This window comes from Stigmatopora nigra, chromosome 7, assembly GCF_051989575.1.
Source record: "Stigmatopora nigra isolate UIUO_SnigA chromosome 7, RoL_Snig_1.1, whole genome shotgun sequence".
Lineage (NCBI taxonomy): Eukaryota > Metazoa > Chordata > Actinopteri > Syngnathiformes > Syngnathidae > Stigmatopora > Stigmatopora nigra.
Window position 1 is genome coordinate 9,189,017 of NC_135514.1, and position 25,463 is coordinate 9,214,479.

Sequence of the window (25,463 nt, forward strand, 5' to 3'; positions counted from 1 at the left end):
ACTTTTGGCTGCCAATAATTTAATTTCTAATTAGAATTTGGGTTATTGTAAAGATTATGCAATGTCAGTAATAGTGAGCAGGCCTGAAATAAATGCAATAATTATAGTTCTTTTAACATAACAATTCCAGCAAGCCTTCTTCAGAAATTGCAGTGCCTCAGTCTTTGCGACGATGTTTGGGAATAGAATTAAAGCTTCTTAACGCTGAGAGAGTCTGAATTAGTGTTCCAGTGACACCCTTTCATGCTTTCCTTTTTTTTTTTGGTCACTGTTTTTAGAACTCTTCTGCATCTCAACAATATCATTGTAAAGGATGCCTAAGTGTGTTTTTGATTTCTGAGTTTCTGAATCTAGTTGAGGGGCATTTGGCCCAAATTTGTGTTCACCGAATAGTATTAAGGTTTTCTGCATGATCCTTAGCTCGAGTATCATTGTGAATAAGTCTGAGTCTGTCAAAAGCACCGACTCGCTTCAACTGTAAAGTCTCAGAAATCCCATTGCAAAGTTGTACAGGTCAACCGGCACCGATTTGAATGACATAGACTGTGCCAGACTTTTGTCTCAGACCACGAGTGTTGTAAATGACCTGACAGGTCATCTTGTTGCCAGTCACTTTGCTCCTCTGCTTTCAGACAAATATTTCCACTCTATTAGATAGAACTGGACATTAAGCTTGAAATGGTAAAAAGCTTTATTTTACTTTGTCTATCATGAGCCAATGAGCTAACAGATTCTTTACTAATTGAATATTTTTGGTAGCAACCTGATTGTTCCTTTATAAAAACTGGAATCTTTTAAGAATTATGTGTCGACTCTTAGTGGGTGCATATTGATAACCTATGAGGATGCAAAACATTGCAATCTATCACCATATCGATAGATACACGTACTATGTAGTACCATACTCAGAGCTATGATTTGGGGGGTATTCTGGCTTCGTTAGAGTGTTTCGTCAACAGCCTTCACTGTCCATATTTTACAGAGCGAGAAGATGGAGACTTTTGCATGTCTTGTTGTTGCAGTGTGTGTGGAAAAAGCTCCAAACTAGCACAACGTTGTCCCTCTTTTCATCCTTCTTTCCCAAAAAACAACCATAGCAGCTCAATGTAAACATTATTCCCGACTTTTTTCTTGCCCCGCCTGCCTCGTGCACCCCCCACTTTCTCCACTCTCAACCCTCCTCTGAATGCACCATTTGATAGGCCCAGTCACATCACACAGGACCAATTTTAATACAGTTCATTTACACTGTATTCGCATTCAACACGGCACTACAAACATGTCGGGCTCCACTGAGATTCTTTCCCAAGTTGAATAGACACCAGTTAGCGTCTGGTACTATCACGTACGCGCTGTACATTGCCGCGAGCCTCCCTGAACACATGCTGGGAGTGCAGCCCATTCATGCCCACTGTGCCATTGTCCGCCGTACAGGGCCGGTCAGTGTGGGTCCGCAGCACAATAACCTGTGTGTTTATTGTACTGCGTAACAATACTGGACACAATTGGGTATGCTTCAGCCCGTCCCATCTCCCACCCTCCGTCCCTCTCTCTCTGGCCTATCACTGTCATCCTTGTGCACTTGTCTCCCTGGCTTGGCTTTCAGGCCCGAACGCTTCCTCCTCGCCACCTCTCTCGGCCCTCCATCATCTCTGTGTGAGCGCCAGCTTGCCCAACTGTAACTAATACACACCGAGAGGCAAGAACAGGGGAAACAGAGGGAGGAAAGGCAAGGTAATGACGCAAAGGGGGGTGACTTGCCATTTTGGGTAGTCTTCAGATGAATATAATATCTGCCGCTCATTAACTTATTTGGACTATGTATTTTAGAAGTTTTATTCTGAGCAAAGAAAATCTCGGAGAAGTTATTATTGGAAAGTTAAATGTCATTCATTGCAGAAATGTGGATAATCGACCATGTAAAAGAAAAAATATAATAATTGTAGTATGATAATTAACAAGAATGCTGTGCTATAATTGAACCGACATATTAGTATGATTTTGCTTATGTCAATGATTTAATCCAACCTTAATTTAAAAAATGAACTTTAAGACAACCAAAAAACTATCTCATCTAAACAGGTGTATTTTGTAACTTACCAGTGTAGGTCCAGCTCGTGTCCTCTGGAGAGAAAAAAAATGGAGAAATCCTTAAACTTGGGATAAAATCATGAAACACAAAAGCTACTCAAACTTGATGGATTTTACCACGATTACCCCTGCTATTGTACTTTACATCTTTAGGCAACATTTTTATAAATACCTCCTCCCGCCAAAAAAAAAAAAAAGCCATTTTTTTATTATTATGTTCATGAAATTCTTACCGCCAACTGTCCAATGGAGGCCGGGAATCAAAAGAAGCACGAAAAGAGCCACAAACTCCATGTTAGCCCTCCTTGCCCCCACACACAATACAGTAAAATGCATAACAGTGGACGGAGGGATGAAGAGTGAAGTGAGAGAGCGAGGGGGGACAGAAAGGGACACAAAGTGAGAGAGACTAAGAGAGAGAGAAAGCGAGAGAGAGAAAGAGAGAGCGAAGGGGGAGACCAGCCGGGTACAGCGAACCCACCTGCCACAGCTCAGTGGAGTAGGCAATGGGCAGTGCTTTTTGTTTTCATTGAACAGGTGCTGAAGTGAGGGAGCCAAAATGGAGGGTCGGCAGCACAAAGCAGATACTTAGTTGATGCCAATGACGGAGATATGCGTCCAATTTGACTGGGAGGGCGATCATAATCCGGTTATGGTTTTAGTGCCACTAAAACAAGACATAATTTCTGACCAGGCCTTTTGGTTTATTAATGGCTGTCATTGATGACGACCAGTCAAACTGGATCGGACTTTTATCGTCGTCAATGGCATTGAGACATAATCAGTTACTGTCAGAGTTCTCAATTGAAACCATTTCTATATTACTAGTAATATTATGATTGGCGTCGATGGCTGTCAATGGCAGTGATTGAATTCAATGGTGTTCAATTTAGAAAAGAAATTTTAATGGGGGTCGTAACCAGAGTGTATTGGAATGTTATGACTTTATTTATCTTATTCATTGCAAGAAACGTATGAAAATAATGTATTTTTTATATCATTACAATAGTGGAGATCATATCATATTTTGGGTCGTTTAGGTTACACTTCTATATAAAATGTTAATATTGTGGCCCACATAGCTCAAAATATGACGCCACTTATTATATAAATGTTAAGTCTCTATGGGTTTAAATTAGTTGAAGTTGAATTGTTAATCAAATTGCTTGGTAAAATGCAGACAATATTATTGCTTCAGGAAATTATCTTAACACAAATGACCTTTATCTGAAAGTCAAAACAGATTGGACGTCCAATTCCGTTTATGGCAAACGATGGGTTAAAGCAGTTTACATGAGGCAAAAAAAAATCTCATAATTTCTGCATGAGGGCTAGATATGAATTCTGAGCAAGAAAATATTAAATAGGCCAAAAAAGAAAAAAAAAGATCTCATACTCCTCCACCTCGTTAAGGCCATCCTAACACATCCTTCTTGCATAAACTCGCGTGTATGTCACTGCACGAACGTGCACTTGGTTAGTTACGTATGCAGCAACGCGTGCCAGCCAATTGTGTCAAATTACGCCACGAGAGGGCGTCCTCTCCACGTTACAACATCTCGAATCATTTCAGGGCGTTTCAAATAAACAATTCCTTTATTGATTTGTAAATGTGTCAAAATAGCCGCGTAAATGCTATGCTAACTCGTTCTCTTGGTCCCCTTTGTACAATATAACGAGACGCTTCGCCGAAAGACAAACAGTATAGATCATGGAATATAATTCATGTCATCACGTGTGGAGCGTCACGCCCCCCTTATTTGGGGGCGTGAATGCGCCTGCGTCAAACGACCAGGCCGGGTGACACGTGAGGCGCTTCAAGCAAATTATGCAACATTCATAACCATTGCTCGCTTTCTATTGGCTAGTCGATCACTGAATGCAGGTCGTGAAAAACTCGCTATTGGGTAGCCGGTTTCAAGAGGCGTGGCCAAGCCTTTCATTCATAAATTCGCCGAGGGAGCCTTTCGTTGACATGTGAAAAGTATTTGTGTTTACTTTGAAAACGGAAAAAACTGCCTTGGTTTTGAATAGGATTATCACTTATCATCATATACATACACGTGTACATTTACATGCATAAATATGAGGGATTTTGGAGCGAAGATGAGTTTGTTGAAGGCGTGCTTGTTATGAAATCGGTGCAAACAGCAGTCACGCAGTGCAGGGTGGTGGATGCATTTGTTTATTTTTAAAATGCTCATGTTACCTAACGAGTGTGTTTTATTTTTAATGAACAGAAAGGGGTGGTTAAATAGGATTTGGATATATTTGGAAATTGCGATTTTACATTAAAATGCCTTATTTTAAATAGTTGGACTTGTATATTATCAATGTAAATATTGTTGACCTGCGTGAGGATAAAGGTTGCAGAAAATGAATGAATGAATGAATCTTCGTAATGATTTTTATTAGTATTGATAAGAATTTGAATCTTCATTTTCATAATTAAGATTGAATAGCTTTCACGCTCACAGTTTCATGATGAAATTAGATATTTCCCTGGGGTAGAACTAATTACAGGTTATCTCTCATCTGAAAAGTGCCTCTTGTGGCCACTTAATCCATTCAATACTGCATCATCATCATCATCATCAAAATTGACAGCATTTGACTGACTAGAACTTTTTAGTTTTTGTTAATTAGATACATTAGGTTCCTTAACCCCAAAATAGCTGACATCTTTTTATTTAAAAAGAAATTCCATTGAAACTAATAGCTTTTATTAAGTCTACACACATAATACAAAAATGGACCATTCCATTGCATGAAAAGAGAGGATGACAGTCATAACAAGTCCACCCTGAACTACTTGACTATAAAAAATGCTAAATATTTGACCTCAGCAAAAGCCATTGCCATTTTTCTCCTTTTCTCAAGCGCTTTTGGTTTATCTCTATTTTTGTACATATTTTTTGGGTTCATGTTGTACGGTTCAATTCTCTTACGTCTGTATAAAGTTTGTTCTTTTTCAGTTTAAATGATGCATGCACACTGTAAAAAGTGTTGATTTTCGACTTGAGCGCAGGTTGAGGATAAACAGGAAGTCCGATGTGGTTCAGGCAGGTCACGTCAAAGTGAGGCTTTTTAACCTCTGCTGTCACGGTTTCCAGGTGCAACTTGATACGGCACCGTGCAGCGACAGCCCATAGACTTTTGGTTTTGTCTCGTTGTAGGTCCTCTGCGTCCTTTCTTACTAGCCCGATCGTATTTCCCTTGTCTCACTTTCACAGCTGCCTAACGCAGCCGACTTTCCACATGCTTTCACTTAAATAACCTCTGCCTCTATGGATACAGCGGAATCTCCAATGGCTTCGCCGTGATGCCGGTTGGCCCCCTTATTGGTTCAGATTCCAACCAAATATCATATTGACATAGCTTTTGGATCCTTTGGTCATTCAAGTTTTAAACAGCCATTTAATCTCTTCACTTTTATCAATGTTGCTTGCAAAAAGTCAACTCCTGCTGCTAAATATTCCTTTTAAAAACCATGAAATGAAGTTCAACATTCCTGCAGAGCCCAAATTCTTGCCACCTGCTGTTAGACCACAGCCCGTTGGTGGTCTCAAGGTGGATCTAGTTGTGCTCAGATTTCCCAGGCGGAGGAAGAGAAGAATAGTCGTGTGCTCTCTTCACTTTGGCTTACAGGAGGTCTAGAGTTTTAGCGAAATGGCTAGCAGATGCAAAGGGGGGGGGCATAATTAGAGTCTCAATACCAATCAAATTTTTCATCTCAAGTGACAACCGTGCTGCAGGCAAAAAGTGTTGTAACGCTAGGAAAAGCTTACTACGTACAGCCATACTTGGAGGAAAAGTTTGTAAATATTCGCTGTTTTCCTTTTGCAGAGATTGTTTGTCTTAACACCTCTTGTTTAGAACGCTAAATACACATAGTGTTAATCCTCTAATGCCGGTTGGAATGAGGTAGAGTGGGTGTCTTGTGAGCTGCTATTACGTATGATGACAGTTCAGGTGCAGAAGGGTCACCATGTATATAATATCTGCCTTTAGATTGTTTTAAATGTGTTTGTTATTTTGGGTATTGTTGTGTTTGTTATTTTGGTTATTGTTATTTTGGGTCAGTATGTGAAAACTATGGGGCAGAATTGATGTATTTAGGTCCGTTTATTTGTAAATTTCTGTTCAAAATGATTCAAATATGCATAAAGGGAGAAATGTAAAACTTGCACAAGTCGGTATTATGAAACAGAAGAGGTGTTTCTAGTCATTAATTCAAATTTTTATAGGGCCAAAATTGCATTTGTCGTATTTTTGTGTTAAAGATAACTCAAAGGATTATTATCAAACTAGCAGAATATTAAGTGGAACATGTGATTAAAATTAGATTTTATTTTAACTGGGAGGACTGTGAATGATCACGTTTCAGTGACCTTGACGGCACTATACATCTATACCTATTTTGACTGGTAGAGCTGGGTTGAGCCTCTCCCAGTCAATAATGATTGGCTGTCTAGTGTTGTCAATGGCAACCAATGAAGTAAACAATTGGCCTACATAGAGTAAAATACTATAGATCAGAAAATAAGTTTCAGAGAGCCAACTCTTTCTTACTTGGCCCATTTTCTCTTAACTTTAAGATATAGTGTAAAATATGGTTATTAAATTTTGGGGCTGACAGTTTTGACACTATTCAGATGCATTTTGCTGCACCTGTTTTTTTTAACCTATTTTCCTTTGGATGTTCATGTCCTAACTTGAACTACAGAGTTATTCAACCATTATTTGGCTTTAAAGTACCAACCAGCTTGAACGGAGTACCTAAATACCAGTTACACCTTGTTTTGACTTCAAGGGCCATTAGTGACTTAATTCTTCCAGAGCATAATCTCTTTTTCACTCCAAACTATCTCTTGTGTATCATTACACTACTTTTTTATTACTTATTTGGTGTCATGTGTGTACACATGTACAATTACTATATATATATACATACATGCACAGGGTATGGTTTGACTGGTCCCTCCTGTTGTCGAGCGTAATATTGATGAAGAACAAGCGCACATACATGCAGAAAGCAAGCGGGGGATGGGAAGATGGGGGAAGGGAACTGCAGAGATGGAAATGATGGGGGTGGTCTTCAGAACCTATGAACTCCTAGCAGGTTCAGTAGGTTCATGTGTTGCTGAGGAATGCAGAAGGGGGATGGGAGGCTTTTTTTCTGCTATTGACCTGCCTAGTTCATACGCAAACAGACCCACTGCCCCCTTTCCCAGGTTTACCATTGCTAAAGGTTAACTATATGGTTGCTGACATTACTTAAGTCGGCTTTGCTCGTGTTATTCTTGTCGCTGGGAGACCCTCCCCCCATGCTCATGATCAATGCCAGGTATTGTCAATAGCACGAGGTTGTAGCGCCGCAGTGGGTGTATGCGCCCTAAGCAGAGGGTCAGTAGGTTCATGTATATGTTGTGTGTGCGTGTATGTATATGTTGAGTGGGGGTAGGTGACCTGCCCCATTTCACAACCAACCACTCTTCACTCATTCTCTATATCCCTGCAATGCATGCTTGTGAACAACACTTAAGAGTAAAGCTTCCATAATGACAGGCGTACTATTAGAGGAGGGGAAATGTCAAAAGATGAATTGGTAAGTAAGCCTGTGACAGGCTGCAAGTAAGCATGAATAAGAGAAAATTGAATTAAATAATGTCTCCTAATACATCTAAAATTCTCATTAAAACAATCATCTTTGGTATTTAATACCTCCGTTGAATAGTACTGGCAAATGGGTATTGATGTCATTGTTTTTTTAATCTGCATTGCATCGTGCAGACCGCTTGTTTGCTTACCTATTTATGTTTGCACAACTATTTCAAGCCATTACAAATAGATCCTGTAAGATTACATAATGATAGGCTTATGAATAGATACAGTAGATAGGCCATATACAATAGGTTAAATCACTTGAATAATAGGAGATTGTAAATGTCAATAGAATAACTAACATAGGCTCATGACAGGTTTGCCTGCAAGAGTGTGAGGTGTCACATGCTGCCGTGTTGCAAGTGGGAGGCGGGGAGCGGTCGTCAAGTTCACGCCATAGTAACCTCCAGAAAGCACCGACGTGGCCGTTAATTATCGGACGGACACGATTCCACATTAGCCTTCCATCCATGTCACTTACATCTATTGACGTATTGTTGATCGCAACTAAGAATGATAGATGAGCGTAGAAAGACATGGGAAGTTAAGTCACATGACTGATGTTTGACCTCACCATTGAAGCAGCAGAGAAGACTGTTTTTGCTTTGGCGTGGAATCCAATAGCTAGCAGGGTTGCCTGGAGACTCGGCAACGTTCGTGCAAACACATTTCTTTTGCTGGCAGTCCGGAATCTGCCGCATGAAGACGTGCAATGGTTAGGCGGCTCTGCATCTTTCACGCTCGACCTTCAAATGAAAACATGAAAAGAATAGATGGAGCATTGTACTGTATGTGGATGAGTGGACAATAGCTGCTGTAAAGATAGGAAGATACACTGACTATTTCAATCCTTTTGTTCCAATTAATGAACTCTTCAAAAGTTTGTGCTCATTGGTTTGTTCGATAGGTTGTATGTTTAGTATAATATATTGAAGTATGTTTGGCTCAAACTTAACACAGTTCCGTCACCAAAGAAACATCAAACCTAACGGGAAGCATGGGGGTGGTGCGTCAAGGCTGTTTTTCTTCACTTGGAACTGGGGTATGGGTTAAGGGGGTGGGAATTATGAACAGTTCCGGATAGCCTATCGTCATTTTTTTCTCTTGTCATCATATTACTATCCCACACATTTGAAGTAAATGGGCTAATTCGTTTTCAAGTTGTCATGAAATCATTTTTCTGAGTTCTGTGACCTTTGGCCTCATTATGTCACAATGTAATCTCAACTTCTGTTTTATATTTGAAACATATTTCGTTCTGACAATAGTCCATTAGTTCTGAATTTATGTTGATTAGAAACATACAAACAGTTAATAGGACAGACATAAGGGACCGAATACAAAACCTCTGCCATCTGTAGATTTCACCTAATGGGGGAGGTATTACAATTTAACGTAAAAAAGAACCCTCTGGTAATCTTCCAACTAAACTCTAAAGTTTTTGTTGCTTTAAATCTCATAGTAGTTCACTTAAACATGGAGGGCCGGCTGTGATTGCTCACGTTTCAGTGCCAATAGATGGGAATGGATGTCCCACTTTGGGTTGGCAGAGATCATTCACTACCCACCCACCGAAAATGGATGGGCCATGATGAATGCCCTTTAAAGAGTTAAAGAGGGGTGTGTAGACTTTCTGATCACCCACTGGAATCTAAAATTATATAAATGTGCATTTGTACTATGCATTTCTAAATGCAATGCTTTTATTTTTCAATGTCAAGCGTGTGAGCAACGCAGGAGACGGTCGGGAAGTTTTTGTTTTTTTTAGGGGGGCGGGGTAGCGCACGCGTGTGTTTACACCCGCTTGCTGTAGTAGAAGCCCAAACCACCAGCATATACACACGGGCAACACATGAGTAGGCGGGGCTACGGCTGCTTGCACGGGCGTCCAATAAGCACCGAGTAACCAATCACTGGTTGAGCGTATCAACCAATAGCGTGTGGGCCCCTGGGAGGACCTCCGCCAATGGGCTGGGACGATGACGTGGGCACGTGGATCCCGGCACATGTTGACGCTCGTAAAGTGTGGGGAGAAAGAGCTAGCAAACACACCAGGCGACTCACGGCCGGCGGAGTGGACGACGTCAAGTGTGCCTACGTGAGCCCGTCAAACGCCAACGCCGGTCGGGCAAATGCTGCTCACATCGCCCGCTACTCACTGAGGGAAACTACTCGGGGATCAAACTGCACATCGCGGCAAATACTATTGTTTTTCCATATAGATCGTGAATACACTGAGTGAGTATGCTCATTTTTCTTTATTTGTGTATTTGGGGGGCGGGGGCTTCCGTTACGAAGTTGCCAAGCTAACTGCGTCCTGTTTATACGCGTGCTAATACACCCAATAGATGTGTATATATAGTAGATACAATACTGGATGTGTTCATTGTACTGATCAATTTTAACTGCAGTGTTTATTTTTCTCCGGATAGTTTCTAATTTAATGTGGCAAAGTATGTTTGGATGCATCAATTGGAATGGCCAGGTTTATCCCACAACAGTATGGCTCCAAATACAAGTTCTCTTCTCTATATATTAACTCTTTGCCGGCGATTGAAGGCAGTAGTAGTCCCATCCATTTTACCAGGGAGGGATGGCAGCGATCATTGGCTGCCAGCCACTCCCAGTCCAACTGGATTGCCGTTATTTTTAATCTACATTCTGGTAACTGCCACCATTTAACTGTGAAAGAATACAATTATGTCTGTCACCTACCTCCTACGTTTATCATTATAAACTGTTCATTTAAGTAATGGTGAATTTCAAATCTGTTAAAGGACAGTCTTTTAAAAATATGCTTGATTTCATGTGAGTAAAAGTGAATATTCTTATGACCCCCCCAACCCCCCAAGGCTCAGGGTCCAGCAGGGATTACTACTCCTTTGAAAGGAATGGGCTACGGGGGTGGGGAACCCTTGCAGGAGCATATGGTCTAAAATAGCTAAAACCCTCAGATGATCTGAATTTACTAGCAAATTCCACAACGTAAACATGGCATCCTATTTTTTCCTCATAATATTGAAGGAAGTGGCGGAAGGAAGGTTGAGTGCGGAGGTCGTGGAGAAGGAAGACGACAGGAGAGGCGTGCAGAAATGCGCCCGGAGAGGAAAGAGAGGAGTTTGTGTGCATGTGTGTGTATGTGAGGGAGGGGAGGGAGGAGGCAGTCAGGGGGTGTTCGTGTTGAGGAAGGGGGCTCGGGATGGAGCTAAAGCTAGTCAGCGAGCCGGCCGGGCGAGGGCGGTGCTATAAGCAGAGCACTGGAGGCAGTGAAAGAACGAGACTGCCTATTCTGATTCCACTACTCTACGCTACGCTCCGCTCCCATCCCCCAGCTCCCATTTTTTTTACTCTCTTCCGTCTCCAATCTCTTCAATGGGAACTAGGCACGCGCTAGCATTGTGTGCCGACAGGCTGCCCCCAGTGCCATGCTTAAGTAGGACACCACCATTTTGTGTGGTGAGAAATGAGCACGTGAGCGTTTGGATAGAACTCTATACATTTTTGTGCCCCACCACCCAGAGATGCAGTCCCAGGGCAGCACGTCATCGCAACCCTCCTTCGACTCCCTGAGCTCCAGCGACAGCCTCCTGTTCAGCGACTTGGACGACACCGACGTCTTCCTGACTGACGCGTCCTCGTCGTCGGCCCTCCTGGATGCGTCCTCGTCGTCAACGCTCCTGGTCGCCGCGGCGACCGCGCCGGCCGTCGCCAACTCCAGCCGGGCGTCCGATAGCCCAGGGTCGCAATGGGCCTGCGACGGGTTCAAAGATGAAGAGGAGGACGCGTACCCGGGTGGCAAAGTACCGCCCGTGGTTCCTAAATCGGAGGGTGACCTGCTGTTCGCCCAGAAGGTGAGGCTGAGTCTGCTCCGGAAAAAAGCCCTGCAAGAATGCATGGTAATAATCAATTCCTGTGTCATTTCCTGCTACAGTGCGCTGAGCTCCAGGGTTTTGTCAGGCCTCTGATGGAGCTGCTGAATGGGCTGAAGAAAGGCCGATTCGACCGTGGTAAGATTCTGGCACTTAATTCTGACAATCTTCATATTTTATTTACTTCAGGACTTTAAAAATTTACATATTTCAACACAGTAAAAAAAAAAAGATTAAGCATAACATGTATAGAAAATAGAACCTACTTAACGCCGAAACATACCTTCCAGTCACGCTAAAACTTCACTTTTTAAGGTATTTTAAGACAAACTGTGCTATCAAAATGTCGCAAATATGTAAATGTAACTGAGTAAACCAATTTGAAGAATCATTGATGCTTTAAAATACACCCCCCCCCCCCAAAAAAAAAAATCCTTTTAATACTAAAATAATGAATCCTCATTCAGCTGTAAAGTTATTGATATTGGTTGTCTACCATTGCGGATGCTAGATACCCATTTGAAATGGGATTGCTAGCCACCCTTCCACTTCAAATTGATTGAATGTCAAGTAGAGATAAACTCATTTAAATTCACAGCAGAAGGATGAGTGGATAGGGCACAATTGTACATCTATAATCATCTTGGGAAGGTCGACAAGCGCTTCTTTTTTTCCCCTCGTCTTAGTAGAGAAACCAGTGGTTAGAAAATACATATTGTCCAGGATCAGCTTGTTATTTCATCTTATTCTCCCCAATACCAAAGACCTCATTTTAATGCCTTATCAGCACCAATACGAACGATAATGGTATTGGTGTAACACTGCTAGAGTGGCTTCCTTTCTGTCAACACGCATCGGTTGCATCCAGCTTTTCCACTCACCGCCTCGTCCAGGCTGGCCGACACCGCAGCGTTACTGCGAATGCTGACAGGGCCTACTCTTTGTGATTGGCAGGTCTGAGTACTTTCCAGCAGAGCGTCGCCATGGATCGCATCCAGCGAATCGTCGGCGTTTTACGGAAACCAAACAGCGGGTAGGATGGCACTTTTTCAATTTTTTTTTTCATCTCCCAACTTAGATCTTGCTCCGAGCTACTTGATGTCTGTGGGTGTCACACAAATGTTTTCCTGGCCAAACGTATGTGGATTTTGTTCTTTCCAGGGAGAAGTATCTGAACACGCTCCTGCAAGTGGAGATGATGCTGAAGCTTTGGTTTCCTCAAATTTCCGCTCAACCGACGTCGGCAGCCTCCAGCGTCACCACATCGCCCGTCCGCTCCCTCCAAGATGTGTCAGGCATTACGCCGCCGCACAAGCACAGGGATCAGCTGCATATCCCGGTCAAGGTGAGCTTGCAGTGCTGCATTGCTAATGGGGGGAAAAAAATGAATTGCGGGTGAGCTACAGACATACAAAACACACGCAGTTGGAGTAAAGAGCCAGTTATGAGTTCACTCACACAATAAATGAAACTCCTATGGCAAGAAGACATTGCCATTAATCCCATTTTGTGCGCACGTGGACTTGTTCTTTTGCCCCGCCCAGTCAAAATGGAAAGGCAGTTAAAGGGTTAACTGGCTGCCCTGCAAGAAATTTATAATTCTTGGAGAAAAGGCAAATTAGATTTATATTGTTTGAAATCAGCGCGTGTTTTCTTTCATGCAATGTTTAAATATGAATTGCAATTGTTTTATTTTGACATTTTGAATGGTATTTTTGTCTTTTTTAGGAATAACTGTTTTCTAGTATAGTTGTTTGTTTCCTAATTCAATTGTATTGTTTTTATAATACTTTACTATTCCACTAGTTTTATTCCTGAATTATTTTGATAGTCTGTAAGATTTTTCTTTTTGGTTTAATTTAAATTTTTCCAGTTTTATTTAGTTTACCCTGTCAAAAAACATGGCTTGTTAAAGTATAGTATGGTGATTTCTTGATGAAAAAAAAGGAATCTGGATTGACCATGAAATGACTTTGTCATTTATTTGCACAGAAACGCCGACTCAGCTGGACAGGGACCGAATCTCCTACGCCTTCACCGGGCCTCCCCAAATGCCCTCGCCTCAATGCACAAAAGAAAAAGAAGCAAAATGACAGTGGAGCAGAAGAAGAAGAGAAAGAAGGAGACGGAGGAAGCTCCCCTCCTCCTTCATCCTCCTCATCTTCGCAGCAAATTTCCCCAACCGCCGCTTCAAAGGGAAACCACAGCGATTGCGACAATTCGGGTAAGCCCGCAGAGTACAGAACGGGTCGGGGGTCCGAGCCCAGCCTCACGTGGGTCCACATTGCTCCCATCCCGTCACCCCGCAAGACGGGGTCACCCACGTCGAGCGGCGACGAAAGCGGGCCGGGGCCGGCCACGCAGGACAGCGCCGTGTCTTCCACGACACCCCCCAAGCACAGCAAAAATCAAAAGAAAGCCGCACGCTGCCAAAGTCAACCTGTCACCGAGCAGGGTGACGACACCCGCCAAGGTCCAAGCCGGGTGAGCAAGCCTATGACAAGCCGGGTTGGCCCCGCCCCTGCGGAGACTTGAGACGAGGCAGGGGCGGCCTGAGGAAAATCAAACGCGTGCGGATAATCACGAATAAGGATGTGAAGAAATATCGAAGGACTTTTCCTACACAGTCTGCTTCACCTGCATTGAGCTCTGCGCACCTGGTCAGCCATCTTGGATAGCAGAGTACCACAAACTATGACTATTTTCATCGTCAATTAACGGTATAAAATACATAGAATTTTTCAAGCTCTTGCTTGCTTAATGTTAATATACAATGGTAGGACCCATTTTATAAGGCATAAAGGAGGATTCACCTCCAGTCCTGCCTGTTTAAATGAATTGGAGGTCCAAGTTTGAAAGTGGCTTTTAATTATCACTAATTTATCATTTTATCTCTTAAGAAAATATATCAAATATTTAAAAAAAAAGGTAGGCCACACTTGACAAAATATGGTGGTATAAAGGACTCAAAATTTGAATTATATGTATTGTTGAACTAAAAGCAACTCAATCCCCCCCCCCAAAAAAAACTATATATCTTTTTCAAAAAGACAAAGTTTAAGTCCCATTTTTTTTTTTGAATTATGTTTTTGGCCCCGTGTGGTCCCCCCCTACCCAAGATGGCGAAACCAATCCAGTCCATACGCGCAGACCTCAAAACGCATGCGTTGCATATCGCGTACTTGACTGGAAAACTGCGAGAAAACTTGAAAAGCTAAAAAAAAAAAGACGAAAAGAACCACTTCCAAATACACCGGAGGAAGTCGACGATGATACCTTCTACGGGTTGTAGATAGACACAAGGACAACAACAACAAAAAAAGGCAAATCAAGCGTACGCAATGAGACATCCACACTGCAACGTCACATTGGAGACTGTGGCACGAAACGATGTCATCAACTCACGAATGTAAGCCAAGAACGAATCGCCCCAACGCCGGCGGTTAATTTATCTAAAACTGCATTTATTTATTCTACTTTGTATTTATTTAAACGGGGCAGCTGAGGAAAAACGCACACAGAGGCCGTCAACCTTTTTTTTTACGATATTGTTGACACGTGTGTTTTTCTTTCTCTCATCAAGAAGCAGGAAGTGTTGAACTGTCGGACTACTGTGCCTTTTACCAAATAGGATGTGTTTTATTTTTGGCTTTTTTCAACAGAAGCAATTGGTGCTTGGGAGTGCACTTTGTATGAATTTTGATTGTTTGCTTTCACAGAAAAAATACGACGACACATCTTGACAGTAGTCACCTGTAAACTTTATTTCAACGCCATCACACTCTCTCGTTAGCCTGAGTGGCGCAAGGGCGGCGAGCGTGACCAGTGGGCGGGGCCAGCAGGTCTCCTCCACACACCTGCCGCCGTCAAATTTGCGCTAACGCAGGCTAACGCTTTCCGCTAATCAAACCCAGTCTCCAATGGTATTTCTGTAAACAAGCCGTCAGCCTTTTTCTTTCGCTCCGTCGGGTTCGAATCCGAAGGAGCCGCACTGAAGGTTGGCGTTGAGAAACTTGAAAAACGAGAGCAAAATGTAAACAATAGGGAGGAAGCGGTCGCGACTGGCAAGCCGCACCGGCCGGATGACCAATTCATGCAAAAGTTTTGTAAATATTTCTACAAAGCTATTTTTCAGAGTATTTCCATTGAGCGAGGACGTAGCAGCCGCCATACAAACGCCTTTATTGCGAATTTCTATCTTTTTCTTTGGATGCTTTCTAATCAGGTTTTTTTTTGTATTGCTTGTTTTCAACTCTTCAAACTTTTCTCTTTTTTTTGTTTTTTGTTGTTGTATGGTTTAACTTAAAAAAAAAAGAATTTGGGATTTGATCATTTGTATTTTTTTTCACATTTTGTTTATTGTATTTATTTTTAATCAATTCAAGCTTATTTGTTAATTTTTGTCATTTTTATTTTTTTAAATGATTTTGTTACACTGTTTTCTTTTACTTTGATTAATTTTGTTTAAAGAATTTGGTTTGAATTCATTTTTAATTATTTTATCTACTTTTATTTCCCCATTTATTTGTTCAAATTTAAATATATCTTAATTCAAATGTTTTATTAATCATTTCACATATTTTTTGTGACTTTCCCCCTATTTCTTCTTATTTATAATTATTATTTTTCTTTTTTGTTAACCAGTTACATCAATTTTCATTACTTTTGCTCAATTCTAATCATTTGAATTTTGCTGAATTATGCTCTAATTGTATTTCAGGTATCTATTTTCTAATTTATTTCATTTCTTTTCAATGTTTTTGCTGTATGTGTTCATATACCGAGGCGTCTTCAAAGCCTTACGAGTCTGAGAAAGACCGTTCCCCGTCTCCGTTTGACGCAACAGCCCACCCCCCACTCTGCATTCGAGCCCTGTACTGTTTGGCGGGGTGGTCTTGTGGGCGCTTTTTACATGGAATCGGGGTCCGTCTTCCATTCCACTCTTGACATTTTCTACGGCCATGATGTGACCGATTGCACTTACTTTTTTTCCATGTACGTTTTCTACTTCATCGACGACTGCTTGGGAAAAGATTTTGGGAAATCTTGTAGCCTTTCTTCTTCTGTAATACTATTTCTGCTCCCCCTTTTTTTCCTTGATCTTCCTCAATCTTCTTAGTTTTCCTATCTCTAGCTCACCTTCACTTAAAACTCTTACTGTGGCTCCATTTTTTTCCTGGTTACTCCTCAGAAAAAAAGGAAAATGTTGAATAAATGACATTCTTTGAAAGATGAAATGTTGCACAGGATTTTATGGAAATGGAACATTTTTTGAGGTGTTGAGCTTGTTGGAAGTTGTTTTGTGGAGAGAGAAAACAGATGCGACTTATTGGGGAGGTTGCAGATTTAGAGGATGGACTTTTTAAAGTGGGTGTAGGAGGGGGGGACTTCACTAATCTGACTGGCACAAGAAGAGGCGGGCTTGTGTGTTTTGAGCCTCGTGCCAGCTGTTAAAACAACCCAAATGCCACATTGCGTGTATGTTTTCAAATAAGTCATGATTGGGTGTGGTTTAAAATATTAGCCCTGCATCCATCAAAACGCAAGGAATTCAAAACAACATAAAACATTTCAATGAAACCAAAAACTAAGAGCAAGACAATATTTCTAGTAGAATAATTAATAATGCGCTTACCATTTGCCCGCCCTTAAAAAAGAAAATACAAGAAAATAGCTAAAATTGTTTTACTCCTGCCCACAAATTAATGGAAATGGGCAAAAAATGTAGTAAGTCCTTCAAAATGAATAACTAAATTAGATTTAGAGTGGCTAAAACAGTTCAATTAAAAAGAAATATGTTGAAAATGATAATTACAAATGAACAAAAATGCTATTTAGACTTAATTATGTCCATTTTCTTTTATGGTTTGTCTTTACATACAATATGTTCTGCTTTACTAGCTTCAAGAAAATCAAGAGCATGGCAAGAATGCAGATCCCACCACCGACTCCAAAAAAAAGGACCAGCCCAGTGAATGCATCAGAAGGACTCACGACGAAAAACTAGGGTATGAACACATAACATATCACTTTGGCCAGTTAAAAAACCCTCAATTCCTTGAAATATTTTCTTACACCATCTCTAACCTTACATAATTTTAATGCAATCCTCCACTTGTTTTTTGTGGTCAATAATTTGAATGAAATAGTCGCTCTCACACTCCATTTTCTCTTAACCGATGCGTGCAAGCAGGCACGGGAGTGGCACAATTGTGGAGGCCGTGGTTTAATAACAGCCCCCCAGCACTAAACCACCCCCCCCCCCCCTTGTCTACTCCTACTCAGTCTGGATGAAATCATCCTCACACGCACACAGACACCCAAACAAATTCAGAAATGACCCCCCACCCCCTCTCTCTCACACACATACAGTCCATTGACACACTACATACTCTCAGTTGATGCTGGGTGGTGGGCTACCCTTGTGACACAAGCGAGGACCGCCCAACCCCCTCTTGGCCCCCCCTTGTATCCATGCAGTTTTTAGCAGGGTAGCCCCCCATTTGCCTCAATCCCCCCCCTCCCCGTCTGCAGGCTGTACATGAGGAAGGGGAGAGGAGGGAGGAGTAGGCCTGCTTTGGCTTCACTTTTGGGAAGGACGATACAGGACATGGTTGCCCCCCACATCCCCCTCATCACATGCAAATCAACACATTTGAGTTTACGTCAATGCATTTGTGTGAAGTTAGCTGGTTTAGCGTGAGGACCAACAGGATTGTCTACTATAATGAACTTAGTGGCCCTCTTATCCTGTCCTGTAGTCTAGCTTTTAATTACGATTGGAATTAGCAACTTAATGATCTAAGTGAAGCTGAGCAGACGCGCCAGGAATTTCTAGAGGACAGTAGCCTTTAAAAGGACAGACAAAAGACAAAAATATATATAAATATCATTTTTTAAACCATTATTATTGGCGTTTGGGGCCGAAAATTCCAATGATGAAACTTACAGCAATGTTTAAATTTCTGATCCCACCTAAATCAGACACTACCAGAAAATATTGGCTTTTATTCATTTTGCCCACTAAATTCTTCCAAATAAAAGTGTTGTCTATCCTCAAAAAATAAAATAAAATGTATTAAGCAGACAAACTTAAGCCATACGAACTCTGCCTAGCAACAAGGGGCCAGGATAATCGGGAAAAATACATGACCCACTGATTTGATTACCTTGACAGAGACGAATGTCCAATTAATGATCATTCACTGGATGATGTTTAATAAAAAAAATCTAAACTTCCTTTTTCAAGCTCGCTCTCCACGAAGGTCACGGGTCCTCGCCGCGTGGCTCTCGCCATGGTGAAGATCTCACACTTTTCAAGGGCGCACGTGTGTGTCTGGTGACAGCGGGGCTGAAGGTGGAGTGGTGGTGGTGGTGGGGGGGGGGCTGTAATTTGGGCCAAAGTGTGGCTGGAGGCACCGACGATAACATCGGCTATTTCTTGTGTTGCGCAGTAGATGCAATGATGGTAATGAATTACTCGGGGCCTTTAGCGTTGCCAGATTATTCTCTTGGGTCTCCAAATAAGACGTTTATCGCCGTCAATGGCGTCCAATGACTTCAATGACTTTGCGAATGTGCCTCGGCACGTGTAGAAGCTGCCGAGGTCCTCAGAGAGAAGATGATTTACGGCCTCTGTCACAAATGCTCAGGCCAAAGTGGGTCAGCATGATGAAACATAGCAGAAGACGCAATTAGCCAGACAAAAAGATGCGCTAGGGAGCGATTGGTATTTACTTATAAATGATGCTTTCATGTAACATGCTGCATTATTATATTTATTTCAGCATAGTATAATCAGCCTTTAAATGCATTAATGCAACACCAATTGTGGATGGGGATTAATCGTAGAGGGAATAGTTGGAATCATAATTCAAGTCTTGTTTTACAGGGAAGGCAAAGTGTGTATTGTAGTCAGTCATGTGTGTGTCCATGTGAGCAACCCGTGTGTGTGTGTGCGTTAGTATTTCAGGTGGGCGGTATCAAACCCAGTGCGGCGCTGTATTGTCATTTTATGTGCTCAGCCTTCATTACGTAATAGGCCGGGGGTGAGGAGGTGTTTGGGGTACGTGTATGTGAGGAGCATTACAAAAGGGAAGCTGTGACGTCAGCAAAAATAGGTTTACTGTCATATGCATTCATTCAAAAAGATAAAACTGTTGTTTTGCTCCAAAATCAAACAGACAAGATATATTTTTGTGGATCTGGTGAGGTATTGAGGAAAGAATAGCACAAATTGGCCCAATTTGAACAAAGCTATCCAACAGTAAAGTCTTACAAGAGGGTTATTAGTGATTTTTTTAAAAAACTCAATTATGCAGCAACTATAAGTTGCCTGAGGTAAAGGATGCACAATGAAAGGGGAAAAAATATATCATGTATATATGTCATGTAGGATAGGTTGCGTTTTTGCGGGTCATTTTTATATTGCAACTAAAATCAAGAATAACGTTATATGTTCATTCCATGCAAGGTCCCATTAATTAAATTTTACCACACAGACAGAGCTTCCCATTGTAGTACTTGTTTGACATGCATGGGAGTTCAGCAATTTTGGACTTTTGGAACAGGAAACATGGGAGGGACGGGGTGTCTGGCAGACCAGCCGTGGCCCCGGGCTCACTTGCGCTTTCGTGCTCACGCGACTCCAACAGCGCTCAGTTGACCCACATCCCGAAAAAGACAGTCAAATGAGTGAATAGAATGGAAATGGCTATCACCTGATCGCTACATGTTCATGGCCCCTCGGAGGGATACTGTCGGTCGATACATAAACTATGGTTTCCTCCACACTGGCAAATACAAATCATTAAATGAATGGCAATGATCCACAGGGAAAAAAATCTCAACAGTCATTAGACTAATTAAGAGTCACCCACTCAATGCTATTTCATCATATATGTATGTATGGATATATATATATATATATATATATATATATATATATATATATATATATATATATATATATATATATATATATATATATATATATATATATATATATATATATATATATATATATATATATATATATATATATAAATGAAGTTGGGTAAAGTGCTTTTATGTGTATGTATTTGTATGAAATGTATATGTCATTTTTATTGCATATAAATATTTTATAATTACTTATTTATATGTGCACTTTATGGTAAAGCTTTAAATGTCATTCTATTTGTAGAATGACAATAAAAGCATTCAATTCTATATATTATGTTCATTCCTTTTTTGATATACGTATATGCACGTATACATAGATCATATGGAAGCGTGGTGAGGTTGTCATTTTCCTTGGTTTCCACAAGAGGGCAGGCAACATAAAGCCATCAGCCTTAAATGACCTATGTAACGCCATAGAAGAAAAATAGCTATTTCCGCTTCCAGGTTGTTTGACAACAACGTTGTGTGAACGTATAAAGCCGCGCGACTAAATTTAAAGTTTTCGAAAAAAACTTCGTGCTTAGCTGTGTTTTAAACCCCTGGAAGCGGATTCTGACCGTTTTTACGGCCCTGGTGCGTGTCTTTAGTCACGATAATTGAACTTGGAAGATTTGGTAAGTGAACAGATCGGCTGATTTATTTCAGCTCCGCATCACTGTGCTAGCGATGTTAGCATTATTTCGCGGGTTAGCGACTTTTGACAGCATTTGAGTCTTGCATAAGCTGCCCTCTCTAAAAATCTACGGTCATATGCACATTTAAACGCATTATTGTCGTTTTTGCAACACAGGGAGGGTAGCTAAAACTTTGAATGGTGCTTTTGTGGGTTAAAATGCGTCATCGTGAGTATGAATCAACATTAAGAGTTATGGTGTGTTCCTTTCAGAAAAGAGGATGTCACATCATCCTAAACGGGATGCGGAGGAGATTAGGCCGTGGGTGGAGCGCACCGTTAAGAAGGTGCTTGGCTTCTCCGAGCCGACTGTGGTCACCGTCGCCCTGCAGTGCGTCGGCAAGGGGTTGGACAAGAGGAAAACAACAGGTGAAATACAATATATCTTACTTTATTTGTATTAGGTCTGGTTCGGGTATTAATTCCCACTTGATTTCTCCTAGACCAATTGCACCCATTTCTAAATGAATCGGCTGGAAATTTTGTCGAGCGTCTTTTTGAAGCGCTGGAGGAGAGCCGTGGTTCCCGTAGCAACAAGGGAAGTGGAGAAAAGACTCGTAAGAGAGAAATCAAGGTAGTGGCAGCGTCAGCTGGTTAATTTTATGGTGACACAAACCAGGACTGTTTGAAAGATTGTTTGATTTTTTTAGGATGTGTTTGGTGATGGGACAGAAACGAGTGGTGGGAAAAACGCCACGCCGGCCGCTGAAGGCACGGTCACCAAACGCAAACGGGTTCCTCGCTTTCAGGAGGTGGAAGAACCTGAGGTCATCCCGGGACCACCGTCGGAGTCTCCGGGAATGCTCAGCAAAATGCAGGTACAAAATTAAAGCTGAGCACATTTAAAATCTATGCGATTGTCTTCCTAAACACTGTTAATTTGTATAATGTTATGTCTCAATAGATCAAACAGATGATGGAGGAAGCTACAAAGCAGATAGAACAACGCAGGAAACAACTGAACATTCCCACACCGGCGGCTCAGGTCATAACAGTGAACAAGACCCACATTAAAAAAAAAAAAAGTATTATTAGTAGAAGTCCTAACCCTGCTCTCTGCCCTGTAGACACAAATGGATTCTCCCATGTCCCGTCTTCTCAGCCACGCCAGTATGGGCGGGTCCATCATGCCCTCACAGGCCGCCAGCTTCATGAACGACGCCATCGAGAAGGCTCGCAAGGTGGCTGAGGAGCAGGCACGCCTCCAATCGCAGATGACCATGAAGCCCAATATCCTCAGCGTATTGGGAAACTCCATCCCACACAACTTTGTGGCACTGGCCAACCTTCACGCCATGGGAATCGCCCCACCGTGAGTACCACTCTAACGTACCCAGAAAGGTGCTTAAATGGTGTAACTTATTTGATGAATATGCTCCTGACCTAGGAGAGTGGAGGTGAAGGAAGTGAATAAGCCAACACCACTTATCCTGGATGACAAGGGTAGGACAGTGGATGCCACAGGCAAAGAGATTGAGCTCACACATCGCATGCCCACACTCAAAGGTATGTACATTTATGCTCTAAATAAACTTATTGGCTGCTGACGATGGTGATAACGGTGATCATTCACTGCCATCAATGGAAGTGATATCTTACGCCATCATTGGCCTTAAATTCAGATTCAGTGTAGGAGGATTGTGTGATTGCATACTGATGTTGTTCAGAATTAAAGTTTTCTCTTCTCTGCCCCCAGCTAACATTCGGGCGGTCAAGAGAGAGCAGTTTCGTCAGCAACTTAAAGAAAAGCCTGGGGAGGACCTGGAGTCCACTTCTTACTTTGACAATCGTGTAACAGTACTCGCACCGCAGCGGGCTCGCAAGACCTTCAAGTTTCACGAACAGGGTCGTTTTGAGAAGATCGCTCAACGAATTCGAACCAAGGTCCAATATCCTTCCACAGTGACCGTTGCGGAACTCCCAGGTGGAATACTTGCAAAATCAAAACATACCTTTTTATTATTATTATTTTGTTGGGCAGGCCCAGTTGGAGAGGTTACAGAATGAAATTTCACAGGCTGCCAAGAAGACCGGAATCCACGCCTCCACAAAGCTGGCTCTAATCGCTCCCAGGAAAGACATAGGCGACAGCGAAGTTCCAAACATTGAGTGGTGGGACTCCTTTATCTTACCCACCAACATTGTGATGTAAGTAAAGAGTACTCGCATAGACCGATTCGCATCAAAGTCCCAGATCTCACATCCTATTTTACCCCCTCCTCTCTAAAGAAAACCAGAGACCAATCTTGATGAGATCGTGCTTTTTGGAGTTACCAATTTAGTGGAACATCCTGCGCAAATTAGCCCGCCAGGTAAGTGTATGATGTGTTTCTCAGTCTTATTTACTACATCAGTCATATACTTGAAGGACTAAACCGGTTACAGTGTTTGTGTGTGTGTGTGCCCTTTTTTGTTCGTAGTTGATAAAGACAAGCCAGTCACACTGGGTGTGTACTTGACCAAGAAAGAACAGAAGAAGCTAAGGAGACAGACTCGACGCGAAGGCCAAAAAGAAGTACAGGAAAAGGTCCGTTTAGGACTCGTGCCTCCACCGGAGCCTAAAGGTAAGAGGGCAGGTTTGGAAAAATAAGAACTTGTTTATGGTAGAAGTGAAATAGATGACAGATACTGCCATGTTTCTCAGTGCGCATCTCCAACTTGATGAGAGTGTTGGGGACTGAAGCTGTTCAGGACCCCACAAAGGTGGAAGCCCACGTCAGAGCCCAGATGGCCAAACGACAAAAGTTAGTTATCCACGACTCCATTCTTTGCATTATCTAATGAGGGAATTTTGCTTTGAATTTGCCTCTTTACATCAGACAGTTTATTTACTTATCACTTTTATTTGAATAAGTTTTTATTTAAAAAAACGAAAATGCTTTTCCAATTTTAGTTTTTGTCATTCCGCTCATTTAAATTGGCGATAAAGACGCAGTTTGTTTTTGCAGAGCTCACGAGGAAGCTAATGCTGCACGAAAGCTCACTGCAGAGCAGCGCAAAGAAAAGAAGGTGAAGAAGTTGAAAGAGGATCTTAGCAGTGGGGTTCACATTACAGTGTACAGGTTTGTACAGTTTTCATTGCAAAATGTAATGCCAAAATGGATCTGAACGGCATTTCCTATTACTGCCACGTAGGATCCGTAACCTACAAAACCCAGCAAAAAAGTTTAAAGTGGAAGCCAACGCCAACCAACTCTACCTGACTGGGACTGTAGTTTTACATAAAGATGTCAACCTGGTGGTTGTGGAAGGAGGTAAGAAGATAAGAGCCACATTGTGTATCGTAATCGTTTGAACTGGGTTGTCGTTATTCTGACTGATTCCTTTGAATCAGGACCCAAATCCCAGAAGAAATTTAAGAAACTGATGATGCACAGAATCAAATGGGAGGAGCATAACTCCAAAAGAGATGGTATGGGGCACATTTGCATCTTTTTTTGATTTGCAAAAATATTTCCAAACTTAATATCTGACTTCTATGTAGATCCTGACGGTGATGATGACACAAGGAGGAACAATAAGTGCTGGTTGATTTGGGAGGTGAGCATCTTATGGCCTGCCATTATGCGTTCCTTCCGCAAATATGTTTGTGATGGTAATCAATAATTCTCATCTTTTAGGGCACCGCTAAAGATCGCTCCTTTGGGGATATTAAGTTCAAGCAGTGCCCCACAGAGAACATGGCCAGGGAACATTTCAAGAAGCATAGCACAGAACACTACTGGGATCTAGCTCTCAGTAAGAGTGTTCTGGACAGTCCAGATGACTGAAGATTTTGACTGGAGAACTCAAGCACTTTAGTCAAAATACCTCACGAACAAACCTTCACACCCTCCCTTGCAAAAAGCACCACAACCTATTGGCTGGGCTTTTTGTGACAATAAGCCGGTTCACTTGAACTCGTATTGATTATAAACTATTGTGCAAGGACACGTGACAAGTTGGGGTCTAAGGAAAGGAGGATCAATAACGCCTTTTTGAAACCTGTGGCTATTGATGTGTGATTGTGTGAGTGGGTGAGTGAGAGTCGGTGTGTGTTTGTTTTAGGATGCTCTGTTAATTACACTGTGATACAAATCACTCAGCCACATATTCTGTTATGATAGACCACTGAAGTGTAATCTGAGTCAAGTTGTCAATAAAAGCCTATTCCTTCAGTGAGTTTATTTATAGTTCTCAATTTCTCTATGATATTGATTCTTGGGACACAATATATTTGCGTC

General features: G+C 41.8%; 2 protein-coding genes across 4 annotated transcripts in view; both read left to right on the top strand.

Moving 5' to 3' along the window:
- Nucleotides 1–17,622, top strand: part of LOC144199149 (uncharacterized) — a 42,941-nt gene extending 25,319 nt beyond the window's left edge. Inside the window, exons 4-9 of one of the 3 annotated variants that reach the window (XM_077720580.1) lie at nt 11,275–11,606; nt 11,687–11,762; nt 12,579–12,657; nt 12,786–12,969; nt 13,617–13,848; nt 17,526–17,622. In XM_077720580.1, coding sequence (XP_077576706.1) covers nt 11,277–11,606; nt 11,687–11,762; nt 12,579–12,657; nt 12,786–12,969; nt 13,617–13,848; nt 17,526–17,599 — 975 coding nt within the window. In that variant the 5' untranslated portion in view covers nt 11,275–11,276 and the 3' untranslated portion in view covers nt 17,600–17,622. Of the gene's footprint in view, nt 1–9,719; nt 9,994–11,274; nt 11,607–11,686; nt 11,763–12,578; nt 12,658–12,785; nt 12,970–13,616; nt 16,862–17,525 lie in introns of those variants that run through there. The other 2 variants (XM_077720579.1, XM_077720578.1) reach the window with 2 other exon arrangements.
- Nucleotides 17,623–20,996: 3,374 nt separating this feature from the next.
- Nucleotides 20,997–25,401, top strand: prpf3 (PRP3 pre-mRNA processing factor 3 homolog (yeast)). Its single transcript, XM_077720203.1, has 17 exons — nt 20,997–21,181; nt 21,454–21,609; nt 21,684–21,814; nt 21,891–22,058; nt 22,145–22,225; nt 22,308–22,552; nt 22,628–22,746; nt 22,937–23,124; nt 23,222–23,388; nt 23,470–23,552; nt 23,661–23,804; nt 23,885–23,984; nt 24,189–24,302; nt 24,376–24,494; nt 24,575–24,652; nt 24,725–24,780; nt 24,861–25,401. Exons 2-17 carry the CDS (start codon nt 21,462–21,464, stop codon nt 25,008–25,010), a joined length of 2,091 nt encoding a protein of 696 aa, XP_077576329.1. The 5' UTR covers nt 20,997–21,181; nt 21,454–21,461; the 3' UTR covers nt 25,011–25,401.
- The last annotated feature ends 62 nt before the right edge of the window (nt 25,402–25,463 follow it).

Excerpts from the sequence above, each read along its gene's own strand:
- prpf3 (XM_077720203.1), top strand. The coding sequence starts at position 21,462 with ATGTCACATCATCCTAAACGGGATGCGGAGGAGATTAGGCCGTGGGTG. Across the intron at positions 21,815-21,890 it reads CTCGTAAGAGAGAAATCAAG|GATGTGTTTGGTGATGGGAC; the intron begins GTAGTGGCAGCG and ends TGATTTTTTTAG. Across the intron at positions 23,985-24,188 it reads CAGATGGCCAAACGACAAAA|AGCTCACGAGGAAGCTAATG; the intron begins GTTAGTTATCCA and ends TTGTTTTTGCAG.